Genomic DNA, 26523 nt, shown 5'->3' on the forward strand with positions numbered 1-26523 from the left:
TGCTGCGCATTGCTGTGGTGTACATGTATGTATATGAATGGTTAAATGCTATGCATACACACATTCATATACATACATGTACACCACAGCAATGCGCAGCATTGCTGTGGTGTACATGTATGTATATGAATGTGTGTATGCATAGCATTTAACCATTCTCCTGGTGAAGGACATCTGGGCTGATTCTAGTTTTTTGCTATTACAATAAAGCTGCTATGGACAATTATGTACAGGGGTTTGTGTAAACATAAAATTTTATTTCTCTGGGGGAAAAATACTCAGTAGTGGCATTGCTGAGTAGTGGCGGTTGTGTATTTAGTTAAGGAACTGCCAGACTCTTTTCCAGACTGGCTGTATCATTTTGCATCCCCACATCAAGCAACACATGAAATGATTGTTTCTCCACATGCTCTCCAGCATTGGGTGATGGCACTATTTTTTATTTTAGCCATTAGAGTGGTATGTATTGCTATCTCATTGTGGGTTTAATTTGCATTTCCTAATGGCTAATGATGTTGAACATCTCCCATGTGCTTGTTTGCCATCCGTATGTCCTCTTTTAGTGAAATGTTTGTTCAGATCTTTTGTCCAATTTTCTAACTGGGTTGTTTGAGAGTTATTTAGGCATTCTAAATACTAATTGTTTGTTAGATATTTTCCTCAGTCTGTAGCAGGTCTTTTCATCCCCCTCTCATGGACTTTCACAGAGCAAGCTTTATTTTTATTTTTATTTTTTTTATTTTTTATCCTCACCCGAGGATATTTTTCCATTTTTTGTACAGATAGAGTGGGAGGGAGAGAGAGGAAAGAGAGAGAGAGGGAAACATCGACATGAAGGGACACATCGAGTGGCTGCCACCCGCACGACCAACCAGGGCCGGGCATAAACTGCAACCGAAGTACGTGCCCTTAGCAGGAACCGAACCTGGGTCTCTCCGGACCACAGGCCGATGCTCTAACCGCTGAGCCAAACTGGCCAGGGCCACAGAGCAAGCTTTAAACTGTGATGTCTAGCATGATTAAAAAAAATGGTTCTTGGCCCTTTTCATGTTCATTGGCCCATTGAGAGTCTGATGAAAGCTATAAACTATTGTCAGAAAAATTCACATGCACATGAAACTTTGCATCTAATTTCATGGAGATCATAGACTGTATAAAGTCAGTCGGTGGATCATATCTTGTGAACCCCTGGCTTTATCACCATTGCATTAATTTACAGCAGTATAAGACTCCAGGGAGAATTGCTGTTATCAAAGTAAAAAGTGGGAAACCCTGTAGCTTATCAGAGCAAGCTTCTTAGCCAGGCTCTATTTTACCGAGACCTTAACTCAACTGCCCCTTTCTCAGCAATGCATTTTTTTTTTTTTTTTTTTTTTTATCACCCGAGGACATTTTTCCATTTTTTGTTCAGATAAAGTGGGAGGGAGAGAGAGAGAGAGAGAGAAACATTGACATGAAAGGAAAACATCGAGTGGTTGCCACCCACACTACCCAACCAGGGCTGGGGACAAACTGCAACCAAGGTACGTGCCCTTAGTGGGAACCGAACCCAGGTGTCTGGACCGCAGGCTGATGCTCTGACTGCTGAGCCAAACCAGCCAGGGCAGCAATACATTTCTTGACTACTCAGGGAGACATGCGGGATGACTACTTTAACTTTTGTATGTTAAACAGCTACACCATAAAAAAAAATCTTTCTTATATTGAGTTCAGACTTTTAGGCATCAGCAATGAATGGACTTGTGAGCTTTCACACTTGCCAGTTCAGTTTTAGCAGTATGACTCTTTTGTCTTTGTGTGACTTACTGTTTTTCTTGCTCTGCCTCCTTTATAAACTGAGTGGAAAATAGGAGAAACAAGATGCTGGTGAAGAAGCAGGAGTCTGATACATTTTGATATGATCATTATCTGTGCCCAGGCAGAGAACTGTCAGTATCAGTTGGGCTGTCATTAAATTTGATTTGCTTCCTCCTGAATGAAATTCATCAAGAAAAGCATGTTGTAGGAAAAGCTGGAGGATATTTTGTTGAAAATTCGAACTGAAATATAACATGTACATTTGACCCTTGAAACAATTGGGTTCGAATCATGTGGATCTACTTGTATGTGGATTTTTTTCCCCAGTAAATACTAAAAATGTATTTTCTCTTTCTTATGATTTTCTTAATAACATTTTTTCCAGCTTACTTTATTATAGGAATACAGTACATAATACTTATATAACATATAAAATATGTGTTAATTGACTGTTATTGGTAAGACTTCCGATCGACAGTAGGCTTTTGGTTAAGTTTTTGGGTAATCAAAATTTTTCTGAGTGTGCGGGGGTCAGTTCCCTAGCCCCTGTGCTGTTTGAGGGTCACTGCAATTAGGAATGTTATTGCCAGGTCTCTGGCCAAGGTGACCCCTGTAAGTCTGTTCACTTTTCTGATTTACTGTGCATATTTTAGAGATGGATTATGTATAAAAGTAGGAAGTCAATGATCTTGACTCCCTCTGGCTACCAAACCTGTTACTCCAAACTATCAAACTCCTTACTGTTTCCTAAAAATAGTGTTTGCGTGTGGTTTTCTTCATGTGTAGCTCCAATTCCTGCCATATAATTCATTTATCACTTCATGCTTGCCCATGTTCTGCCAGGTCAGTGGTATTATTACTCCTTACAACCTGTAGCTTTTCATGGATATTGATGTTATCCCAACTAGGCTGTGAGCTCATCAATGATCGGGGCAGTGTTTTCTATATTATCCCGCCCGTGACAGGCTACGTGGTGTCCTGTGCATGTAGCGACAGTGAATCTGAGAGATCTATTGAGAACTTGAGAGATCTATTGCTACTGGGGACATGGATGCCTTGATAGGTTGTCTCTTGCTTGAGTGATTGAGATTTGTGTTGACTATGAAGGATACACTGATGGATTAGTAGCATAAATGAGACTATAGAGGGGGTGTACGTGTGCAAATGATTTCTGAAAAGCTTCTTAAGGGCTTCATCACTTTGGGTGCAAATAAATTCTGTGAAAAAGTGAGTGTGGCAGCTTTGGTGGAACATTCTGTTAGCAGTTAGTTCACACTGCTCTCTGTGCTTTCTAAACATTCTCTAATTTAGACTGCTCCATTTCAGCCCGACTGGCTCCCCCTCTTCCTCCCACCCCCATTAGTTTGAATTAATGAGATCCTATTGAATAGTTACTGTTGTTTCCTTTCTAATCTTCAGACATCTCCCCACACTCCGAGTTCACCAAATAATGCTTCTTAGACCTGCATAACTCAGGTGGATAACTCTAGTCTGAAGCAGGTCTGTGGATACCGTTGTGTAGTTAACAGTAGATTTATTTCTAAAGTGCTCTCTTCTTACCCACTGCCATTGTGTTAGCACCGAAGGTTTTTACTTAGACTTGGCCTTTCCTCCCAGTTGTGTAACTGTTCTTTCCTTCTTCTCTAGTTAGGACAACAGTTGTGAAATACAATTATAATTCTACACTCCCAGGTTTGTATAAGGAGCTGTGAACCAACATCTCCCTTTCAGAGGCTTCAAACTGAGGTGGAAATAGAGTTGCCCCAATAGTAATTGCTCTGCCCTTTGAATTTTCAAACTGTAGAGGGAATATTCAGCTCTATAAAATCAAATAAAATTCTGTAGAGCTTTACACTATTGTATTTATCTGGCCCAGTGCTCTTCAGAATTCCCGATGCCTAGAGGTTCCTCTGGGCTGTCAGGGTGCGGCTGAGCTGGGCAGGTTCACTGACCCGCCTGGCCCTGACTACTGCTGAATCATTTTAACCAGTCTAATATTTAGAGGCTCTGAGTGGTTTCATTTGAAATAGACGCAAATGCTTTAAAACACTACCCCTTTGTGTATGTTTAATGTATGATAATAATAAATATGTAATAATTACAGCTGGCATCCATTGCGTGCTTATGATAGGCACTGTGTTTTTTGTTTTTGTTTTTGTTTTTAACTATCAAATCTCTTAATCCTCACAACAATCTTGAGGTAGGTACTGTCAGTAGTTCTAAATTGGCCAGGGGAGGTGAAGTAACAGGCCCAGAGTTACAGTTAGAATGTGGCGGAGCTGGTGTTCGAACACAGCCGGTCCCCAGCCTGTGCCTTCCGGCATTTGCTTCCTTCAGCCAAGCATATCGCTGTCCTTCAGGCCATATTTCTGTGACAAAAGGACTTTGTGCTGAAGCTGAGGAGAGCATGGGCTCTGGGGTCAGGGGTCAGTGGTCGCATGCCAGCTCGACCCCTTCCAGCTCCTCGACCTCCACCAAGTGGCATAACTTTGCTGAGCTTTCTTTCCTCGCGTGTGAAGTGGAGACCTGCGCGGGGGGTCCTCTACCTGAGAGCCGAAGTCTGGGAGAGCTTTGTACAGGGAGGCTCCTTAAAATGGGGAAGCAAGATTTCATTAGAAAACAGTGGCGGAAAAGGATTTGCCTGGAGTGCTAGTATCTGCAAAGGAAACTAAAATTATGAAATTAAGTATCACATTTATTTTAGAAATTGTGTTTTATTTCTTGGGCTGAAAGGGGGCATAGCATCATGATTAGGAGTGGAGGCCCTGGATCAGGCTGCTGGGAATACCTGCCAAGTTCTGTGTGACCTCATGCAAATTTGGTTTTGGATTCTCCTAATTCTTAGAATGAATATAAAATAAGTTGTGTGTGTGTGTGTGTGTGTGTGTGTGTGTGTGATTAATGGGGGGAGGGGTGGGGTCATGACTTTTACTCACAAAATTAATTGCATAGTAGGATGTTTCTGCAGTCACAGTTGGTTCTCAAAGCCCTGTCATGGGAGTAATTTTTATTAGAAATAACAAAAACTTCTTTCATTTTCTCATAGTATAGGAAGGAGAAGGTACTCATATTCCTTCAATACTGAAATTATTATCTTTAAGCCTTTTTTTAAAACTCATCTTTACTGTTGAATGTATTACAGATGTTCCCCCTTTTTTTCCCTATTGACTCCCTCCTTCCAAATCCCACCCCCCTCCGGCCTTCCCCTCACTATTGTCGGTGTCCATTGGTTATGCACATATGCATAGATGTTCTTCGGTTTATCTCGTCCTGCCCTCCCTGCCCCCTTCCCTTTGAGGTTCATCAGTCTAACAACCAATTTGTACTTCTCAATTCCTTCATCTTTTTTACCCATCCCCCCAGCCCCTGCCCATCTGGCAAGAAACAAAAAGTTCTCTGTATCTATGAGTCTGTTTCTGTTCTGCTTGCTCATTTTGTTTGTAGATTCAGTTGTTGATAGATATGTATTAATTGCCATTTTATTGTTCATATTTTTATTCTTCTTCTCCTTCAGAAAGACCCTTCAACATTTTATATAATACTGGTTTGGTGGTGATGAACTCCTTTAGTTTTTTCTTGTCTGGGAAACTCCTGACATGTCCATGGATTCTAAATGATAGCTTTGCAGGATAGAGTAGTCTTGGTTGTAGGTCCTTGCTTTTCATCACCTTGAATATCTCTTGGCACTCCTTTCGGGCCTGCAAAGTTTCTTTTGAGAAATCAGCTGACAGTCTTATGGGAGCTTTTTTGTAGGTAACTAACTGCTTTTCTCTTGCTGCTTTTAAGATTCTCTCTTTGTATTTAGCCTTTGGCATTTTGAGGATGATGTGTCTTTATGTGGACCTCTTGGGGTTCATCTTATTTGGGAATCTGTGCTTCCTGGACTTGTATGTCTGTTTCCTTCACCAAGTTAGGGACGTTTTCTGTCATTATTGTTTCAAATATGTTTTCAGTTTCTTGTTCTCTCTCTTCTCCTTCTGGCACTCCTAATGCGAATGTTGGCACGCTTGAAGTTGTCCCAGAGGCTCCTTACATTATCCTCATTTTTTTGGATTCTTTTTTATTTTTGCTGTTCTGATTGGGTGTTTTTTGCTTCCTTATATTCCAAATCGATGGTTTGCTTCTTGACTTTACCTAGTGTACTATTGATTCCCTGTAGATTATTCTTTATTTCAGTTAATGTGTCCTTCATTTCTGACTGGTCCTTTTTTATGTTGTTGATGTTCTCACTAAGTTCCTTGGAGGTCTCCTTAAGTTCCTTGAAGGTCTCACTAAGTTCCTTGAATGTCTCACCAAGTTCCTTGAGCAACCTTATAATCAGGTTTGAACTCTGCATCTGATTGATTGCTTGTCTCCATTTTATTTAATTCTTTTTCCTGGAATTTTGTTCTTTTCTTTCATTTGGGACATGTTTCTTTGTCTCCTCATTTTGGCTGCTCCCTTGTGATTGTTTCCATGTATTAGGTAGAGTTGCTATGTCTCCTAGGCTTTGTAGGTTGGATTATTATTGTAGGTGTCCTATAGGTTCCAGTGGCACAGCCTCCCTGATCACCCCAGCTGGGCCCTTGAGGTGCACCCCTAGTGTGGACTGTACACCCTTCTGTTTTAACTGAGTCTTGATTGCTATTGGAACATCAGTGGGAGGGATTTACTCAGGCTGATCAGCTGCAAGAACTGGCTGTGCCCACTGACCACGGCCTCTGACTACCTTGGAGGATCAGCTGTGCAAAGGCCCACCACACAGAGCAAGACTTACTGCATCAGGGCTCGAACCCACTCTGTCCACTTATTGAGTGTGTCACTTGTGGAGGTGGTTGAATGGTGCTGTTTTGATGTGGTCTGAAGCTGTCCACTGGGTGTACTGGCTCTGGGGCAAGGTCAGCCACTGCCTGTGTTCTATCCGAGGCCACTGGCATAAGCTACAAAGTGACCTGCTAATGGCTGCTTCTTGTGCTGGGCTTGGAGGTGTCCAAGAAAAGCCAAATTGAGAACCAAGACCAAACAGCTCAGTTCTTCCCTGTGTGTCTCTGGAACCCCTCAAGTTGCCTCCCCTCCAAGCTTAGAGGGAGCAAGTCCAAGTAAGTCCATGCGTGGGCCCTTTAAGGCTCCGTGGGGCTCTGGCAGCCTCAGCCTCAGTTCCTGCTAGTGTTTCCAGCCAGAAGTTATGGGAACTTCTCTTCCTGGCACTGGAACCCTGAGCTGGGCACATGGTGTGGGACAGGGATCCCTCACTGCTCAGGGAGGACCTTCCCAGCTGAGGTGTTTCTCCTGATTTTTATCTGCCACATGTGGGTGTGGGATCAGCCCGTCTGCCTCTGCCCCTGCCCCTCCTACCAGTCTTGTTGTGGTGGCTGCTTTAATTTCGTAGTTGTAGGACTTCCATTCAGCTCGATTTCAGGTGGTTTTGAATGATGGTTGTGTTGTAGTTTAGTTGTAATTTGATGTGGTTGTGGGAGGAGGCAAGTGTTTACCTACACTGCCATCTTGACCAGAATAAGTCTTTTTCTCATTAAGATTTCTTTTTCACTTATTAATGGGTCTCTGACACATTCTTATTGATCAATAGTTTCATGATTTGAGAAGTTCTCCAATACTCAAAAATACTTTCCCAAACTTTATTTAACCTTATTTCATGCTTTAAAAAAAAGATTTTCAATTTTATTTTAATTTGATTTGTATTTTATTTACATCTGATAATTGCATGAAGATCAAAACAAATAACTACAAAAAAAATCTGTTGATGTACAGGGAGGAGTGGCGGGGAGCAGATGCTAGCATTAAGGGTGGGTTGAACCCTGGCCGGTTTGGCTCATCAGTAGAGTGTCGGCCCGTGGACCAATGAGTTGAGGGTCCAATTCTGGTCAAGGGCACATACCTCAGTTGTGGGCCCTGGTTGGGGTCGTGTGGGAGGCAACCAGTCCATGTGTCCCTCTCACCTCTATGTTTCTCTCTTTCCCTTTCTCTCTCTCTCTCTCTCTCCCACTCTGTCTGAAAATAAATAGAAGAATATCCTCAGGTGAGGATTTAAAGAAAAAAAAAAAAAGGGTAGGTTGAGTAGGTGGGTGGAGAATGAATGGGGTAGGTAGTTGCTTATATATTCGTCCCTCACCACTTCACGCTTCAACTTTCCCGGCTTCACTCTATTACTGTATTTTCAAATAAATTCATTAAAAAGTTGATCAAGACAGTGAAAATGATACAGCATGTGCTCGGTTGTCTGAGTCAATTATACACCCCTGTATTACAATTAAAATTAAAATTACTGTATGTATGGACTGTAGGCCTATGTATTTGAGCAGCCCGCAAATCCTTCAATGCCAGGTACAACCGCTTGACCACTCCTTGTGTGTGGGCAATAACTTTTTTCCCAAAATATCGGGTGTGGTGAAACCAAGCCAATCAGAGTATGCTGTTCACTGATTGGCTATTCTATCTTCTTCCTATCCTGGCCACTGATTGGCTCAGCCTCATGCAAGTTCGTTTCTCTCATACACACTTCTACATCGCTATGCATAGGAAGCATCTTTGCTCTTGTAAGTGTTTGCGATTTCTGAGAACTTGTATCTAAGCCCCATGATGGCTCCTAAAGGTGATGCTGCTTCTAAGCCTTCTGACGATGAAACTAAGCGCCCGAGGAAGATGCTTACCATCCAGGAGAAGGTGAAACTCTTGGATATGATCAAAGATGGCAAGAAAATTGTGGAGGTTGCCCACCATTATGATTTGAATGAGTCTACCATTCGCTCCATCATAAAGATGAAAAGAACATCCATGCAACAGCCACTGTCTCTTTCAACAAGGAAACAAAGAGCGTCGCGATAAGTCGTAATAAGTTCATAGAGAAAACGGAGTTTGCCCTAGCTGTCTGGATCAGCGACAGCCACAAGAAAAACATTCCTTTGGATTCGCTGGTCATCCGGGAGAAGGTGAGGCAGCTCTATCAACGCTTTACAGCAGACGAACCTCAACCAGGACCCTCTTCTGCAACGTTCACGGATTTCACGGTGAGCAAGGGTTGGCTCGTGAAGTTCCAGAAGAGGTATCATCTGAAGAGTGTTGTTCTCCATGGAGAAGCTGCCTCTGCTGACCAGCCTGCAGCAGAGGACTACGTGAACAACATGTTCCAGAAGATCTTGAGGAGGGCGAGGATCATCCAGATATTTTGTGTTCAGAGACAAAACTTAAGTCATGGGTTTTATATTGAATTAATCTTAGAACACCTCATTTAGATGCAAAAACATGAGAAACCCAGAATTTCATAAAGGCAAAAACTGATTTTTTTCTCTGTCACTTGAATGTTATATTTCATTTCCTCTTTGTCTTAAAATATCTTTGCCTATTGAAAATTGTCTATTTTTCTTTTGAGTTAACTTGCAATCAAAGATATTGGGATATTTATTCCTCATAATGTTTAAAACATTGTATCTTGTTGCTCTTTTCATAAGATGTTTTTCCCTTTTGGGAGCAAACTTAAAAATTGTGGCTGTGCACCAGGACCCCAAACCATCCCCGATTGTCTGCCAGCATGAATGGAAATATTTGGGCTTTTACCTCCCTAAGAAACATTTTTTTTTAAAGATGCAGTACAATTAAAGAAAAAAAAAGTACTTGAATCTGAAATTTTAAATTACAGGTGGGGAACATGAGTGTTAGAAAATAAAATGAAGTGTAGAACATGACATTTACATAGGGGAAAACTACAGCATGAAGAATTCAGGCAGTTGTAGCTGCCTTGCAAATACAACTTGGGTAATTCAAGTTGATGTAAAAGGAGGTACAGAATGGTTTAGCCATGCACTTCTGCAGGTAAGCACAGAACTTACTGCTCTCTACTATAAAAGAGAAATTAATTTTGGAAAAATCCAAAGAGAATATATCTTTCAGCTTGAAGTTTATTTTATCAAGTATATAATTTGCTCTGAATTATTTTTTCCACAATTCAACTAGGAACTTTTGACAGGGGTTTCACTCTTTGGAATACGTCTTCACATTCTCATAAAAAATGGTTTCTTTTTGATGTTATTATTGTCAGACAAATCTAACAATATCACATGCTGAGATGTGGATAACATCTGTACTTTTCATGTATATAAGTGTATGGTAAGCCTCCCTCCCAGCTTAATTTGTTTTAATATATTTCTTAAAAATTTCAGTTCTTCAACCCTGGCCGGTTTGGTTAGAGTGCCGGCCTGCAGACCATTGTGTCTCGGGTTCGATTCCAGCCAAGGGCACATACCTCTGTTGTGGTTTGTCCCCGGCCCTAGTGGAGTTGTGTGGGAGGCAACCACTAGATGTGTCCCTCTCACATCGATGTTTTTCTCTCTCTCTCCTCTCTTTCTCTCTCTCTCCCTCCCTCCATCCCTTCCTCCATTCCTCCCTCTCTCCCACTCTATCTGAACAAAAATGAAAAAAATATCCTCAGGTGAGGATTAAAAAAAATAATAAAAAAAAATTTCAAATCTTAAAAGTTTTACTCACAAAGGAATGTACTTTAGTTTGTTGTTTTACTATTTTCTGTATATTATTTTAGTCTTTTTAAAATCATTGCAGTTAAAGAATTTACTCCTTTAAAAAAATTTTTTATTTTAAAAAATTTATTAATTTTTAGAGAGAGAGAAGGGGAAGAGAGAAACATCAATGTGACAGCATAACATTGATTGACTGCCTCTTGCACACCCCCTACTCGGGGTTGAGCCCAAAACCCCAGGCCTGTGCCCTGACTGGGAACTGAACCAGCAACCATTCAGTGCATGGGATGATGCCCAACCAACTAACGGAGCCATACTGGCTAGGGCTAGAATGCATTTCTTATGCTATCAAGTAGAAATGTTGAATGATCTTATAATTTTATCAAGTTCAGTGAAATATAAAGGATTGGGATTGTGTATGGCATGACTATAAACGTAAGTGAAAATATTGTTAATCTCTCAAGGCACAGTGTACATTTAGGGTCAGGGGTCATGATATATGGCAGTAGATATACATTTGTATTTTAAGTGCCTTCTCTATAATTTTTAATTTTAGGGGGATCTACTTGTCATTGCTCTTGGATTAGTTGTTATTTTTTATTTCATAGTGATAAGCAATTTATATTAGAGATGGGAGTCTCAGTTTTGTCATACTCTTGTTAGTATTATCTTTAATTTGAAGTTTCTTTCCTGGGCTTCCTAAGCTATTTGTCTAATATGTGAGGTTAGTTTCATTAAAAGTCGATGATTATTATCCATAAGCTCATTTAAGTGAGTGCACACACAATGTGCTGAAAATGAGGGCCAAAGAAGAGCTTCACTGTCAACCCCTTGGGCTTGTGGGACCCTTGGTCTTCTCTCACGATGACTCATGAAATGTAACTTGTGACCTAGGAGGATGCCAGTACCAGCATATATATAAAGTATTAATAAGTTAAAGGATTTTCTAAAAAATGAACATAGGACTTTTTATATTTTCCTCCTGGCCAAGTTTGTCCCCTGGGGATTCCTATACCAAATGTCACAATTTGAATGGCTATGTGCCTGCCTTCTTAAGAGAAGGCCCCAAAGTACTGTAGCTGGGCTGGGGCCCAGGAACCAGAGCCAGGCTTGGCCTGCTGAACAGAACCCTGTCCCACTTCTGTTCTCTGGGGCAGGGGAGGGGGACGGTGGCGAGTCTCCCTGGCCGCCTCATTCAGAATTCTCCTGCAGCCCACTCTTCACTTTCTTCCAATCTTTCCGTCTCTTTTGTTTAGCTATGAGCTCCTCGAGGTCTGGGCCTCACAGTAGTGTTCAATGAATCCTCCATCCCTATTTTTAAAATTGAGGTGTAACTGACATATAACATCTTGTTAGTTTCAGGTGTACAATAGAATGATTTGATATTTGTACATAGTGCAAAGTGTTCACCACAATGAGGCTAGTTAACATATGTCACCATAGATAGTAATGGAATGCTTTCTTTGTAATGAGAACTTTTACAATCTATTTTCTTAGCAACTTTTAAATATGCAATATAGTATTATTAACTATAGTCACTATGATGTACATTACACCCCCATAACTGATTTTATTTTTATTTATTATTATTATTTTTTATCCTCACCCGAGGACATTTTTCCATTTTTTGTTCAGGTAGAGTGGGAGGGAGAGAGAGGAACAGAGAGAGAGAGAAACATCGATGTGAAAGGAACACATCGAGTGGTTGCCACCCGCACAACCGACCAGGGCTGGGGACAAACTGCAACCGAGGTACGCGCCCTTAGCGGAAACCGAATCCGGGTCTCTCAGGACTGCAGGCCGACGCTCTAACCGCTGAGCCAAACCGGCCAGGGCCCATAACTGATTTTATAACTGGAAGTTTGTATCTATTTGACTCCCTTCAGTGAGCTCCTTTTGGACGATGCTGGCTCCTTTTCCTCCTAAGCTGAAAGCTGGTTTCTGGGTGCGGGTTTAAAAGGGGCAGGCACACCCAGAGGCAGACGAAATGCATCTGCTGGTGAAAAGGTTGGTTAGTGTGACAGCAGCTTGCATTCCCCCCGGAATGAAATGTCCGGCCCTCTCTGAGATCTGCAATAGCACGTTCTTGTCACCATCGGCTTCTGCCTTGTTTGGCCAAAGGTGGATTCTGACCTCAGAGAAGCCTGTGATCCAAGCGTTTAATAAGTTGAAATTTTCAACGTGCTTATGTTGACTTTTCTTGCCTTTCTGAAATATAATTTCTATTCTGGGAACAGTCGGTGGGATAATGTCTAGGGTGATAGGTTTCCTAATATGTGAAAACTAACGAGATAAGAAGGGGTATTTTATACAGGTAGCATCTCATTTCCTTATTCCTATATAATTGTGTCTGCAATTTTTCTGTCTAATGAGTTACTCCTCTTTCGACAGTGTTGATACCTGAAGAGCAGGACATAACTCTGTTGGTTGGTTGCATGGGGACTCCTGCAATAAATGCTCTTCTTCTTATTTGCAGATGCAGAAGCCATGGAGCTGAGCTGCAGTGAAGCACCTCTTTACGTAAGTTCCTAAGCATTGGGCTTCAGGTTTAAGTGGCCCTCTCTTAGACTCCAAACCCATGTGACTGAAGTGGAGAGAAAGGCTTTGCTCATTACTGAGTTGAGGCTTTTGAGAAACAACACACAGTGCTACTGTCCAGTTTAAGTATTTGCACGAAGCCTTTTAAAACTGGTTGGCTCCTAGTTCCAAAGTCTGGGTTTTAATTGTATTTCCCTGAGTAACTTTTTCTTAACTGTGTGTGTTCTGAACTCAATAATACTCTGTTTATTCATATAGATGGTACTTGTATATATTATTTTATTATAATAGCCAAGAACATGTTCTGTGTGTGTCTTTTGGGGGGAAGGTTCAACTGTCAGTTGAAAGCATGAAATAGAAATTCAAAGGGAAAAGAGCTGGGATATCTGTAGATTACATGGGGGATTAGGGGACAGATTGCCCCGTGAGATTCTCATCAGTGTGTCTGCCTTCTGGGTTGAGGGAGGATTCTGTTCTTGAGAACAAAAATGGGTGTAACAGGGAAGTGAACTGATCGTCTCCTCTTATAAAATAGCAGATGGTTTCCTCTTCCCATCTTCCTTATTTCAGACAAAACCCCTTTTCTTGGAACCTGTGTTGATGGGAAGTGTAAGTATCATATGTGTAGGAGGACTGCTATTTCAGGTGACCTTTTAGTTATCTACTCATGGAATCTAGCAAGAGTGTGGGATCTAGAATAAGACCTCAGTGCAGATTAATTCATAATAGAACAATATCAAGGAATTGGAACAAGTTTAATCAGAATCCTCAGTCAATTAAAATATATAATTCATTCCCTCTTACCACACTTCACTACCCAAGTAGCCCTCCCTCCTCCTGCCCCTCCCCCCTTTACATGTGTCCCACTGTATTCTTTGGAGAAATACAAAGTGATCAAATAAATGGATATGAGAATATAACCCCTCCTGGTTATCCAGTGGTCTATGGCACTCTTTTCAGATTGTGATTCGCAGGTTATAAAATGTGTCTGTAGACAGTTAGGCTTGGCCCAGCCATAATTAAAGATTAGAAAAAGACTGGGTCAAGATTACATTGTAAAATACTCCCATGTTTTATTTATCTATTTATTTTGTGCCTTTCTCCTCAGCTCTATTTATTCCACCCTGCTTTCCTACCTCAAACCAATAAACAAATTCACAAACCTAACCATGATAGAAAACCTTGTGGTTTGTCAACATACTGGTGTAGCTATATTGAACACACACCTACTTGATTATGACCAGACTAGGGAAGAGTCCATTAACATTGCCCAAGGGAGAGAAGGATTTAAATTTACAGACCAAATAAAAAAATTTCTAACTATCATATAATATATACTAATTAGAATAAAATACCAAAGTGTTAAGAAAATAAATCACTCATAATCTCACCCCCATCTCACTCCCCTATAGATAATATGTTATGTTAAGACATCAATATATTTTATTCTAAGGCATGACTTTTTATTATTTTAATATCTGTGCAATTGAGATGCTCTTACACTGTGCATCCTGGCAGAAGTCCTGATGTAGCCGTTATTAACTATGCATGTGTGACCTTGGTCACAATAGTTTATATTGTTGTCACTTCAGAATAGTTACGAACTTTGCTGGTACAACATGAGCTAACTGCTTTCAAAATTATTTCACCATGATTTGGTATTAAAAGGCAAAGTTACTGTAGTATATAAAAACACATGGACTCTGCAGCATGATACATGATGAATATGTAGAAATAAGTTAAAACAAAATTCTAACATAATTGGCAGTGATTATTTTAGTGGGATATAAAATGCATATTATAACTGATGGCATCTTATATTAATTGTATATATTTTATAACTGACATATCTGACTCTAATTGTTATATATAGATCTAACCTGATATTTTTTTTTACTTAACATTATATCACTATTATTGCAAATTGACCTAAGCCGATCTGACCATTTGATCTCATCAGTAAGGAAGTCAGTGGGGGAGAGGGTATATTATAATGAAAACAAGTCTTAAGCCAAATTCTATCAATTAATTAATATATAAATAGAGCAGACATAAAAGCTGTACAGCGACTTCTTTATCTTGATGCAGTAGTTCTGCTCTCTGCCTTTCTGTCTTTAGAAGTTTGATAAATACCCATGTCTAGTGTCTCCTAGTTTACTACAGTCTGGTTTATAAACCTTTACACACACACACACACACAGTCACACACTTTTGTTAATCCTTACCTGAGGATATTTTTCCATTGATTTTTAGTTAGAATGGGGGCGGGGGGGGGGAAGAGAGAAAGAAACATCGATTGGTTGCCTCCAATCGATGTTTTTCGTGATTGGTTGCACGAGTCCTGACTGGGGCAAGGGATTGAACCTGCAACTCAGGTACATGCCCTTGACTGGGAATCGAACCCATGTGAACCTGCAACCCAGGTACATGCCCTTGACTGGGAATCGAACCCATGACCCTTTGGTCTGCAGGCCAATGCTCTAACCGCTGAGTCAAATGGGCCAGAACTATAAACCCTTAATATTTAAACATTCATATAATACTTCATTTATTATTTAAAAAAGCAAAAAAAAAAACAAACAAAACATGTTTAACCCTGTTATCCATGATAAGCACTATTGACATTTTTATGTTTTTCTTTCAGAATTTTTCCTATATTTGTGTGGAATTTTGGCATTTATTTAGATGAAGTGTTCTTCCTTTCCTTTCCTTTTCTTTTCCTTTTCCTTCCCCTCCCTCCCCCTCCCCCTCCCCTCCTCTCCCTCCCCTCCCTTCCCCTCCCCTCCCCTCCCCTCCCCTCCCCTTCCCTTCCCTTCCCTTTCCTTTCCTTTTCCTTTTCCTTTCCTTTCCGTATGTGCCCCTTACAGGAACCGAACCTGGGTCTCTCTGGTCCACAGGCCGACGCTCCAGCTGCTGAGCCAAACTGGCCAGGGCAATTATGTGTTTTTTTTTATTTGACTAATTGTGATAAATTATATTAGATCTCTTAATTTTGATGTTTTCAAGTACTTCTACCAGTCTATTAATTGTTATAACTGGTTCTTTTGGGAAAACAAATTAAGATAGCTCTGGTAAGTACATAATTTAGATAGAACCCAAACAAAACCAGAAATTGTGAAGAGTGCATAACATTGATATGATATCTTAAAACTATAAAAATAAGCATAATAATTATATGTTCATACACTGGAAAATCTCATTAAGATGGTCTTTAAAAATATGAATTACAAGATTTATCTCAAGGAGAATTAGATCACATAAATAGAACAATGGTCATGGAGTAAAAAAATTGATAGAAATTATTCCTCAACTTCTACCCACCCTTCAAAAAGAGCGCCTCATTCAGGTGGGTCCCATAGGGGATATTTTATTTAAGTATAACCTGTTTTGATTGAATTCTTATAACATACTTACACTTAAATGTCTTTCTGTTTCTCTTTTTGGGACACTATAGAGAATCCCTCCTGAAAATGATAGTTACTTAATATATATAGAAGAATCTATGGATATATAAGGATATAAGTCCTTTCTGTCCCATGCATTATGTTTGGATCTATAAAGAAAACTTGCAACTTTCTTTTTAAAGTATATTCTTCTATGCCTTTTACTATTTTTTACCCCTTCTTGAACAACTGATATTCCAGGGTTGGGCCATTTTGTCCTTTCCTTTCTTGGGATTGGGGTCTGAATTCTGGAAGCATGCTTTATTTTCTACTGAAGTTTTCTGTAGTGTCAAGCTCTTCCCCCCCTTTTCTGCTTGCCAGCAGTTTTAGGTTCCATTACTTTGTTTTTAGTTTCTGTGTAGTATTTTCTAATCTTGGCCTGTTTCTTCATATGCCCATGTAGTTTTAGAGAGAGAATATTTTATATTTCATTGTGAGCACAAAGCAGGAACTTAAAAAATTTTTAAATCTCTCAGGATTCTGTTTCAGAGGGCGATTCAGTCTCTGATTCTGTCTGTTATGCTCTAGAATATTTTGGCAAACATTTTTTTCTCACTTTTTTTTTTTTTGGCAAATAGTTATGTTTGTTCGTCTTCAGAAAGGAGACTCTGTCTTAGTATTGAGGATGCAAGGATATTCCTGGACTCAGCCACAGACTCATTCTCCCTAGGAAAGCGAACCACGGAGATCCATGGAGTTGCTGTTGCAGGGAAAGAGAGGCCCTGCACTATGATCACATTAGACAAGAAGCAGGGTCGGCATGACTGGTAGCCAGGAGATTTATAGTATTGACTTGGAAACCGTAGGGATGTGAGCACTGCAAATCCAATTTTCAGCCTCTGAGCATCTTCCTGCCTCTGTACTTTATTATTATTTGCATTTATCTTCAAATAGAGCGGGAGGGAGAGAGGAAGGGAGGAGAGAAACATTGATGTGAAAGAGACACATCGAGTAGTTGCCATCCACACGACCCCAACTGGGGCCAGGGACAAACTGCAACCGAGGTACGTGCTCTCAGTGGGAACTGAACCCAGGACTCTCTGGTCTGCAGGTCGATGCTCTAATCGCTGAGCCAAACTGGCCAGGGCTGTACTTTATTCTTTAAAAAAATTTTATTTTCTTGCCCTGGCTTTTTTGGCTCAGTGGTTAGAACTCTGGCCCATGGACCAGAGTCCCAAGTTTGGTTCCCACAAAGTGCACATACCTCGGTTGCAGTTCATCCCTGGCCCCTGTTGGGGTTGTGTGGCTGGCAACCAGTCAATGTGGATGTGTCTCTCTCACATCGATGTTTCTCTCTCTCTCTTCCTCCCTCTCTCCCTCCTGCTCTATCTGAATATGTCCTCAGGTGAGGATAAAAAACAAAACAAAACAACTTTTTCTTTCTTTCTTTCTTTCTTTCTTTCTTTCTTTCTTTCTTTCTTTCTTTCTTTCTTCCTTCCTTCCTTCCTTCCTTCCTTCCTTCCTTCCTTCCTTCCTTCCTTCCTTCCTTTCTCTCTCTCTCTCTCTCTCTCTCTCTCTCTCTCTCTCTCTCTTTAGAGAGAGAGGAAGTGGGAGGGAGAGAGAGAAACATTGATGAGAGTCTGACTTTCCTAGGTAGAGTTGCAAGCCCAGGAAAGGTTCAGTTATCCTCTAGCTTTTTGCCTGGAGGCTATTAGTCATGGTTACTTGAAGAGCCTTGGGTTCTCAGTTGAATGAAAAACTCCCTCAGGTGTTCAGCCTAAGGGGATTTCCCGAGGGTGGGGCAGATGCTGGTTGTTAATGAGCCTCAATCTGGGGAAAAACGGGAGAAACATCTGTAACAAAAATAAATTAATAATAATAAAAAAAATCGATGAGAGAGAACATCAATTGCCCCCCTCCCTCCACTGGGGATTTTGCCTACAACCTGGGCATGTGCCCTGGTGGGGAATCGAACCAGCGACCTCTTGGTGCATGAGTTGACAATCAACCACTGAGTCACACTGGCGTGTTCTTGCATCTGTGTTTTAAAGGGCACTAAAGGAGCAGTTCAGGAAGGCCAGGCTGTTTGTTCACAACAGAAAATAACCAACCTGATTTGAGATCTAGGCTTAAATTTTTAAGTTGAATGATACCTTGAGCTGGTGAAGAGTTGTGATGAAGCTGATAAGACTGAAAGTCTAGAAATATGTAAATTAGAATTAGTATAACTGATCCAAGATGTTTATAGCATAAAACTCTTTGACATCATTTGGGAGTTTGGAAGTCCTATATGTTATTTTTATTTTGTTTTAGTTTGTAGTTTTTAGTCTTATATTTGTTATTTTCTAGTTTGTACATAAAAAGACATAGGAAATGATGCAAGTAGAGCTTGAAAAGAGATATTTTTGCTGACTGGGTATTTGAATTTTGAAAGAGGAAGAGATTTTGCATTCACAAGCTAAATTGTGTGTTTTTGCTGGTGAATGTTTTATGATTACTTTTTAAGTTTAGTTTTCTCTAAAATTTTTGTTAAGGAAGGTTATAAAACAAATACATGTTATATACTGATTTACTTATTTACCCATTTTCACACTAATTTTATTTTTATATAAAGTATAATCAGTAATAACCTTCCCAAAATATCAGTTTGGTGCTGTGACTAAAACAGAAGAACAGAAGAGCTCTTTCTTGGGAAAGTGTTGATTCCGAAGCCCCCCTCCCCTTTCTTTCTCAATAGAAATAGTTTTATGTTAAGCGATTATGTAAAAAACACTTGCTCATTATAAAAAAATAAGTAAAGTTATTAAGAAGATAACCTGAAATTCTACATTTGAAAGAACTTTCCTTATGTGTACACACACACACACGATGTTCCATTAAAGGAAACATGTAAAATCTGTTTTGATGATCTTGGACAGATCTCACCAATCCTTACCACACCCTCTCCATTTACTACCCCCCCTTCTGTCCTCCGACCTAGTGCACTTGATCTCAGGAGAGTAGAACCCCTGGAGAACTTGTTGCAAACACACTTTCTCCGACCTCACCCCAGACCTACGGCATCAGAAACTCTGGGGATGGGCCCAGCGATCTGTGTTTCAACACAGCCTCCAGGTGATTCTGATGTAGCGCACTCAAGTTGGAGAACCATGGACAGTGTACAGATTTCCACCCTTTTCTGTGCTCATACAACCCTATAGTACATAATGCAGATACAAGCTTTAATAAAATCATGAAAAAATCTGGATTATATTATGTAGACTTTTCTATCTTTTCCAACTCAGCAGTACTTTGTAGAAATGTCTCCAGGTCATCAGGTATAGCTCAAATTTGTTATTTTAAATGAATAGGTGTGGATCAAGCCACTTCCCTGTGGATAGGTAGTCACTGTATTTCAGTCCTTGGCATCCATGGACATCCTTGTCCATGTGTTCTTATGTATTAATACTTTTGTCTTGATGAATTAGATTCTCAGGAATGGAATTACTGGATGAAGGGTGTACACATTTCAAATTTTAATGGATTGTTTTGCAAATGAGATGTAACAGTTTACATTTTATTCAGCAACTATTAGAGATATTTAATATCCAGTGCTTTAGCTTTAATAACCAGTAATTTAATAACCTGGCCAGGTGGCTCAGTTGGTTGGAGCATCATCTCATACACCTAAGGTTTTGGGTTCGATTCCTGGTTAGGGCACATGCCTAGATCTGATTCCCAGTCAGTCAGGGCTCATGTGGGAGGCAGAGGGAGGCAGCCCATTGATGTTTCTCTCTACCCCCGCCCCCCCGCCATCTCTGAAATCAGTGGACATGTCCTTTGGTGAGGATAAAAACAAAATACTCCCCCCCCCCCGGTAATTATGAAATTGGGGACTATGTTCTCATTTTCATTGTGCAAAGAAAGGTAGCTTCTTAAATTTTGTTATTAACTTCATAAAAATTCCAAAAAATTATCTTGCTTTACTTAATCTCTTTCTACCCCCCATGGTGCTTCATTTCTGCTCTTTCCCAAATTCTGGTTAATATAAGCATTTAATCCATGGAGATTTTTATAACATCTGCAGAGGGTGTGTCTGTGAACCTTTGCGTGTGGGCTTTTGCTCTCTTCCACCCTTCAGGAGTGTTAATTGTAGCAACTGACTGAGAAGAATATCATCATTTTTTTTCTCTGGAGGTTGCAAAATGTCTAGCTGTTTGGGCAGTGGAGTTTCACTGCAGTAGCTTGTTGCCAGCTGGATCCAAGCTGCTTCCCTATTCCCTTAGCGTTTTATGTTGATATTATTCTTTTATTCTGAGTCACAGTCTTCTCTTTGGTCCCAAGAATTATTGGTTGCTGCTGGGCTTATTGTGTATATTAATTGAAGGTTCAATCTGATGTTTATCGATCTGATTAGCACCTTAAGTAGCTGAGCTAAACCTTCCCCATTTAACCTCTTCTATTTTGGGGGCTTGGTGTAGTTTTCTTGAATCCTCGGCCAAGTGCACTTCTCTTGGTCCCAGCCTCCTGGGGGGAGGACCTGAGGACAGGTTCCAGGGCCTGTTTCCTAGCCCAGGGAGGCAGCTTCCTATTGAGGCGGTAAGTGACTTGGTGGCTTTGTTCTGAGTTCACCTGGCAGACACCTCCTTCCTGACTCCTGCAAATCCCTCTGGCTTCTGGTTCCTGTTGAAGGAAATCCTGTCCTCCAGATGCTGCCCCTTCTCTGCTGTGGCGTGCATCCATGATGGCCCCGTGACCGGCCTCTCTTGACCATCAACTTGGAATATTTGTACTTGAGAATACCTTTGAGACCTTTGACTTTGCTTTGAAAATGAGGAAATTAAGATTCCTAGAAACAGTGACTTATTTGACCAAGTTAACTCAGCTGGTTTGACACAGGATATTTAAATGCTGTGTTAGAAGCCATACATCCCCCCACCCCCCTGCACCGCCCCCAAGAAAGTGAGGAGTAGATTTGCAGCCCTTCAGGCCATAGGCTGTACCCAGGGCACCCAGCCTGGGGTTTTCCCACCTTCACTGGTTAACAAAAATGACTTTCCCCATTGTGCTGTCAGGGTGTCATTTTGTCCTTTCCTGACCTGCAGTCTCCCGTGAGCTTTACCACACGAAGAATGGTGCCGTCTGGACCTTAAAGTATCTCATTTGTCTCACACTGATGTGCTTTTAGAGGATGCTGCCTGTGACTAAGTCTAGACAAGCCCTGACCCTCTGAAGCTCATTTGCTCACAAAAATCTGGGCACAGTAATCTGATGGTCGTTTGCCTCCATCAAGTTCTCCAGCTCAAGTTAACAGATATTTCATTAGCTCAGGTGTCAGAGGGCATGGGTGAAGGTTTTTTTTTCTTTTTTTTTTTTTATCCTCACCCGAGGATATTTTTCCATTTTTTGGTACAGATAGAGTGGGAGGGAGAGAGAGGAAGGGAGAGAGAGAGAGAAACATCGACGTGAAGGGACACATCGAGTGGCTGCCACCCGCACGACCAACCAGGGCCGGGGACAAACTGCAACCGAAGTACGTGCCCTTAGCGGGAACCAAACCCGGGTCTCTCCGGACCACAGGCCGACACTCTAACCGCTGAGCCAAACTGGCCAGGGCAAGGTTTTTGTTTTTTTAAGCACATGTCAGTGTAGATAATTCTGGTTTTGAGAATGGAATCAGGAGGAGCCTCAGCCTGAAATCAACTTAAGATTACAAGTTCACTTTGTGAAAATTTGTTTTTTTGGCAAATTATATTAACATTACCCATGTCTCAACTTCAATACAGCAGCGTGTACATCTCAACTGATTGCCACCTGTTGGCTGGTTCCCGTGGTTTGAGCTGGGCTGGCTGAAGCGGGCTCTCCTCGGTGCTCTCTTGCTTTCTGTTAACTTGACCTTTTTCTACCTTCTCTGCCTGGTTTTGCTTTTACCCTTTTGCCTTTTCTCCTGTTTTTCTGTTGATGGGGCAAACCAACTCCAAAATAGCATGTTCTAGTCATAGAGCAGGAGAACCACGGCAACTACTTGACTCTGCCTGGTCAGCAGCCACCCGATGTCAGCTCCTGTGAAGTCTTGAGCTCCTTAGCTGCTGAAAGAGATTGCTTGATGGTTCTGGCAGGAACAGAGGGGAAAAACAACTTCTCAAACTTGAACAAAACCTCTGCCTTAGAGATGTTATGTAAATCCTCCATTAGCTTCACCCCTCTCCAGAATCTTAAAGAAACAGCAGCGTTTCCTCTCAACACAATGGCACTTTATAGTGTCCCCTTGCACAGTCACCAATGAGCCGGCAGACTTCTGACAAAAGGCCTGGAGGTAAAATGTCCCACTACAGGAAGCAGCAGGCAGAATGAGTCCCAGCTCCCATCTTTGAAGGAATTCCTTTGTGTCTGGGAGCTGTGGGTAAATGAGTACCAAGCGTTCTTAAAGTCGTATCGTCTCACTTCCCAGATATCAGCGACAGCCCCCACGGATTTGGGTAATATGTAATCTTGAATTTTTTTTTTTTAACACAGAACTTGAAGTAACTGGCATTTATTGTATTTGATTTTTGAAAATTATCATCATCTTAAGCAAGAATTTTAGGCATGGTGGGTATAGGTCAGATTTTTCTCTGGGAGAACCGTAGAAGAAATAAGGTGTGATTTAGTGAAAATATTTTATTTACACATTCTGGAAGGTAGCTCTTACAGAAGGCGGGCTGTATAGGAATACATCATCAAAAATTTATTCTGCTCACCCCTATGGCTGTGCGCGCACACGTGTGTGTTTGAATAATTTGTTTCTAATTCCTGCCTCCTTTTCTTCTCCATAATTGGATGCAGTCTGACTTTAACCTTGTTCTATTTATCAAAACCGATTTCATAAAGGTCACTAATTTTGCTCTTGCTAAATTGAAGGTTTCTTTTTCTTAAGTCCTTTACTGCAATGTACTATTCTGGAAACTAAGGATATAGCAGAGATGGAAACAGACAAGGTCCCAGGGCCCCGTTCTCCCAGAGCCCACTTGAGAGTGGAGAGATGGACAATTAGTAGGTACACAAATGAAAACAGGAGGACTTCAGATACTGGTACGTGTCAGGACAGTGCAACAGTGTGACATGGTAGAGAACGGTGTGGGAGAGCGTGATTAGATAGGGTGGAAGCCAGGATCCCTGGAGAGCCTTCTAGAAGAAGGATCAGAAACAAAGACCCTAAAATAGGAATGAACTTTGAGGGACAGCAAAAGGACAATGCAGCCAGTGCATAGTGATAGAGGAGAGAGGTCACAGAGGTGGGCAAAGCTAGACCATGCAAAATTTTGGTGGCCAAGGTAATGAAATGAGAAGTCAGTGAGGAGTCTAGGTGGGGAAGTTATCTGATCTGATTTATAGTCTAAAACGTACTCTTGGTGTCCTCCAGCTCTGCTGGTTCTCTTTCAAGTTCTTTCTTTGTCTATTGAACTTTCTTCTCTGCATACGTGGGTGTTCCCCAGGCCCACTCCTTTCTCTTCTCTTTCTAGGTGAGCTCATCTCTTTGTTTCAACCACAGCTTCTCCTTGAAGGTTCTCTTCCTGACCTCTGCCCATGACACATCTTCTGTTTCCAGCTGGCCTGTTTGCTCTTTCTACTCAATTATTCAACCTTAGCTTCACATCCAGACTGTTAAATTAAAAATTTGTTTTCAAGTTCTTTTCTGAAGTAATCCTCTTTCCAGCTTCCTGATACCTATTATCATACCACCATTCTCCCAGGCAACCCAACTTTAGATATGTGTTTTCCTGATCGCTCCATTTTTAAATTCTCTGTACTTGACAGTTATCAAGATGTGCTGATGGTTACGGCTGTGTCTTTTCTCTCCTCTGCCAGTATCCTAATTTATCTCTGGATTTCTGCCTTTAGCCTCCACAGAGTTGCCATATTCTCAGACTTTGGGAATACTTTATTCTCCTCCTTCAATATTGGGTGACCCCCTACATTTATCTCTTTGTTTATAGCCATGTCCTCTCTCTGCCTTGATGGGCTTTCTTCTCTTATTTGCAGGACTTTTCCCAAGCTGCTCTAGTTTCATAACCGGGACTATTGCTAAGGTAGGAATGGAACACCAGGTTGTATCTAGGTTATGACACTGGAAAGCTGTATGGTATATTCTTGGCAATTTATAAGGCTTGATTTCACTTTATGGATTAGGTTACCATTTTGGAAGCGGCTTCCTACCTCCGGGGTACTTTAGCAACAATCAGGATGTACTGCTACCCCATAATGACTTGGGTATGGCTTATGGCCTGAAGGACTGGGCTCTCCAAAGCCAAGGCTAATTCAAAGCTTCCTGCTTTAGAAAAATGAATTATAATTTAAAAATTAAAATGTCATTTAATAATACCAGCATTCACATTTTCGTAGGACAAATCTTCTAGAGCAAAGCAAACATTTGGGTCTAGTGAAATAGCTTAAACACCAAACACTTCTAATCTATTTTGTGCTAAACACTGTATAGTTCAGTAGACTCTTTAATGAATTCTCATTTAATTTTTTACAAAAACCCTGTGAGATAGGAATTATCCTCTGTTTATAGTTAATAAAATCGAGGTTCAAAAAATTGGGGTTGTATTCCTTCATCAGCATTTGTCTGTTTGGGCCAGGAACTGTGATTGGCACAGAACTGAGTGAGATTTGGCTAACCAAGTGAGTTATGATGGGACTTGGATTTGAATCCCAGATCTGATCCTCAGTCCAGGGTGTTCTCAGTTGTTGGTGCTACAACTGTCCCATGGATACAGACTGTTACCCTTTGTTATATCAAAATGCCTAGTGTAGTGGTTCAGTGCACTGTAGACTTTCAGTAATGTTTACTGATTGAATTTCTGCAGAATCATTGATAGGGAGATAGGCTCACTCTCTGACCCTTTATAGGATCTTTCCAGATAATGGCTGTGGTCATTGTGGGGGAGGGCCCTATTGACAAAATGGTTGATGATAATTATAGATGGTGCTTGGGCCCTGGCCAGTTTGGCTCAGTAGTTAGAGTACTGGCCCGCAGACTAAGGTGTAGCAGGTTTGATTTCCGGTCAAGGGCACATCCCCTGCCCCAGTCGGGGTTGTGAGGGAGGCAGCCAATCGATGTGTCTCTTTTACATCGATGTTTCTCTCTCTCTCTCTCTCTCTCTCTCTCTCTCTCTCTCTCTCTCTCTCTCTCCTTCCCTTCCTTCCCCTCTCTCTGAAAATTAATGGAAAAATATTCTCGGTTCAGGATTAACAACAACAAAAAAGATTATTCTTGGGCACACCTGTGACATTGTGTAGACTCCTTGCACCATAAACTCTAGCCATACCCTCCTTCTCTCAGTTCTTCATAAATGTCATACTTCTTCTCTTTCAAAGTCTTCTAGACACTCTACACTTTACATATTTGGAGGGAGTTTTGTTTAATGTCTCTTCTATTAAGTTTGTGAGTGCCAGGACAGCAGAGATATAAATTTTTTCAGTCCATTGACTTTCCAATACCAGTTTGATGCCATGCTCAATGAATGCTTGTTGAATAAATGCATGTTCTATTTAGTTCCAGTCAATAAACAGTGTTCCAAGTTCAACCTGGAGCACACTTTAGTTTTGTTGTTTGCTCATTTCTCTCCTGTTGTGTACGTTTTCCTAGCAGAAATGTGCTCATCTCTATTTTGGGAAGGGGAGAGTTATGTTGCTGCTTTTTTGTGTCTGCTAAGGGTGCACAGAATCAGACAGAAGGTCAAGAAGAAGGTAGGCTATCATCATGAAGGTCAAGAAATTGGGAGGTTTGGGGGATCATGTTCCAGAGTTTGAATCTCAATTAAATTTTGAAGGCACTATATGGAATATATCAAAATTATGCATTAAGGGAAAAAAATTAAGGAGTTCTTGTGGGGTAGGCAATTCCTATCTGAGAATTAGAATTTTAACAATGAGAAAGTTCTGATAAATAGTAGGGAGTGAAAAGCTTATCGTCTCTAACAGAAGTTACTTGGAGAGTTCCCAAACTCAGGAAAGATGATTTATGAACTATATCATGCAAAATTTCCCCCCTTCTTCTTTGGCATTATGTACTAGAATCACCAATACTCATAGTTGCTATGCTCCCAGTCTCGGGGGGAAAATTATTATACTACTTCCTTGCCTGTTTAGAGCACCTGGTAGTGCTCTATAAAATGTTCGTAGACATCAGCTATTTCATTTGAATCACACAGTGCTCTTCTGCAGAGGAGGGGAACTTAGAGATGTTAGGTGACTTGCCACGAGCGCATTCGTGCATGCTTTCCTTCACATGACAAATGTGATGTGCCAAGTTCTAAATGAGATGTACTGGCGGGGACAGATGGAGTGCTTGTTGAGCCTGAAATTTACGCAAT

General features: G+C 41.0%; 1 protein-coding gene across 1 annotated transcript in view; it reads left to right on the forward strand.

Annotated features, from left to right (window-relative positions):
• The window catches only part of ARHGEF28 (Rho guanine nucleotide exchange factor 28), a 292956-nt gene that overhangs the window by 45229 nt on the left and 221204 nt on the right, over positions 1 to 26523 (forward strand). The window contains exon 2 of the mRNA XM_036280592.1: positions 12742 to 12785. Within this exon, the coding sequence (XP_036136485.1) occupies positions 12753 to 12785 (33 nt within the window). The 5' untranslated portion in view covers positions 12742 to 12752. The remainder of the gene's footprint in view (positions 1 to 12741; positions 12786 to 26523) is intronic.

The sequence above is a fragment of the Molossus molossus genome, unplaced genomic scaffold, assembly GCF_014108415.1.
Source record: "Molossus molossus isolate mMolMol1 unplaced genomic scaffold, mMolMol1.p scaffold_m16_p_3, whole genome shotgun sequence".
Classification (NCBI taxonomy): domain Eukaryota; kingdom Metazoa; phylum Chordata; class Mammalia; order Chiroptera; family Molossidae; genus Molossus; species Molossus molossus.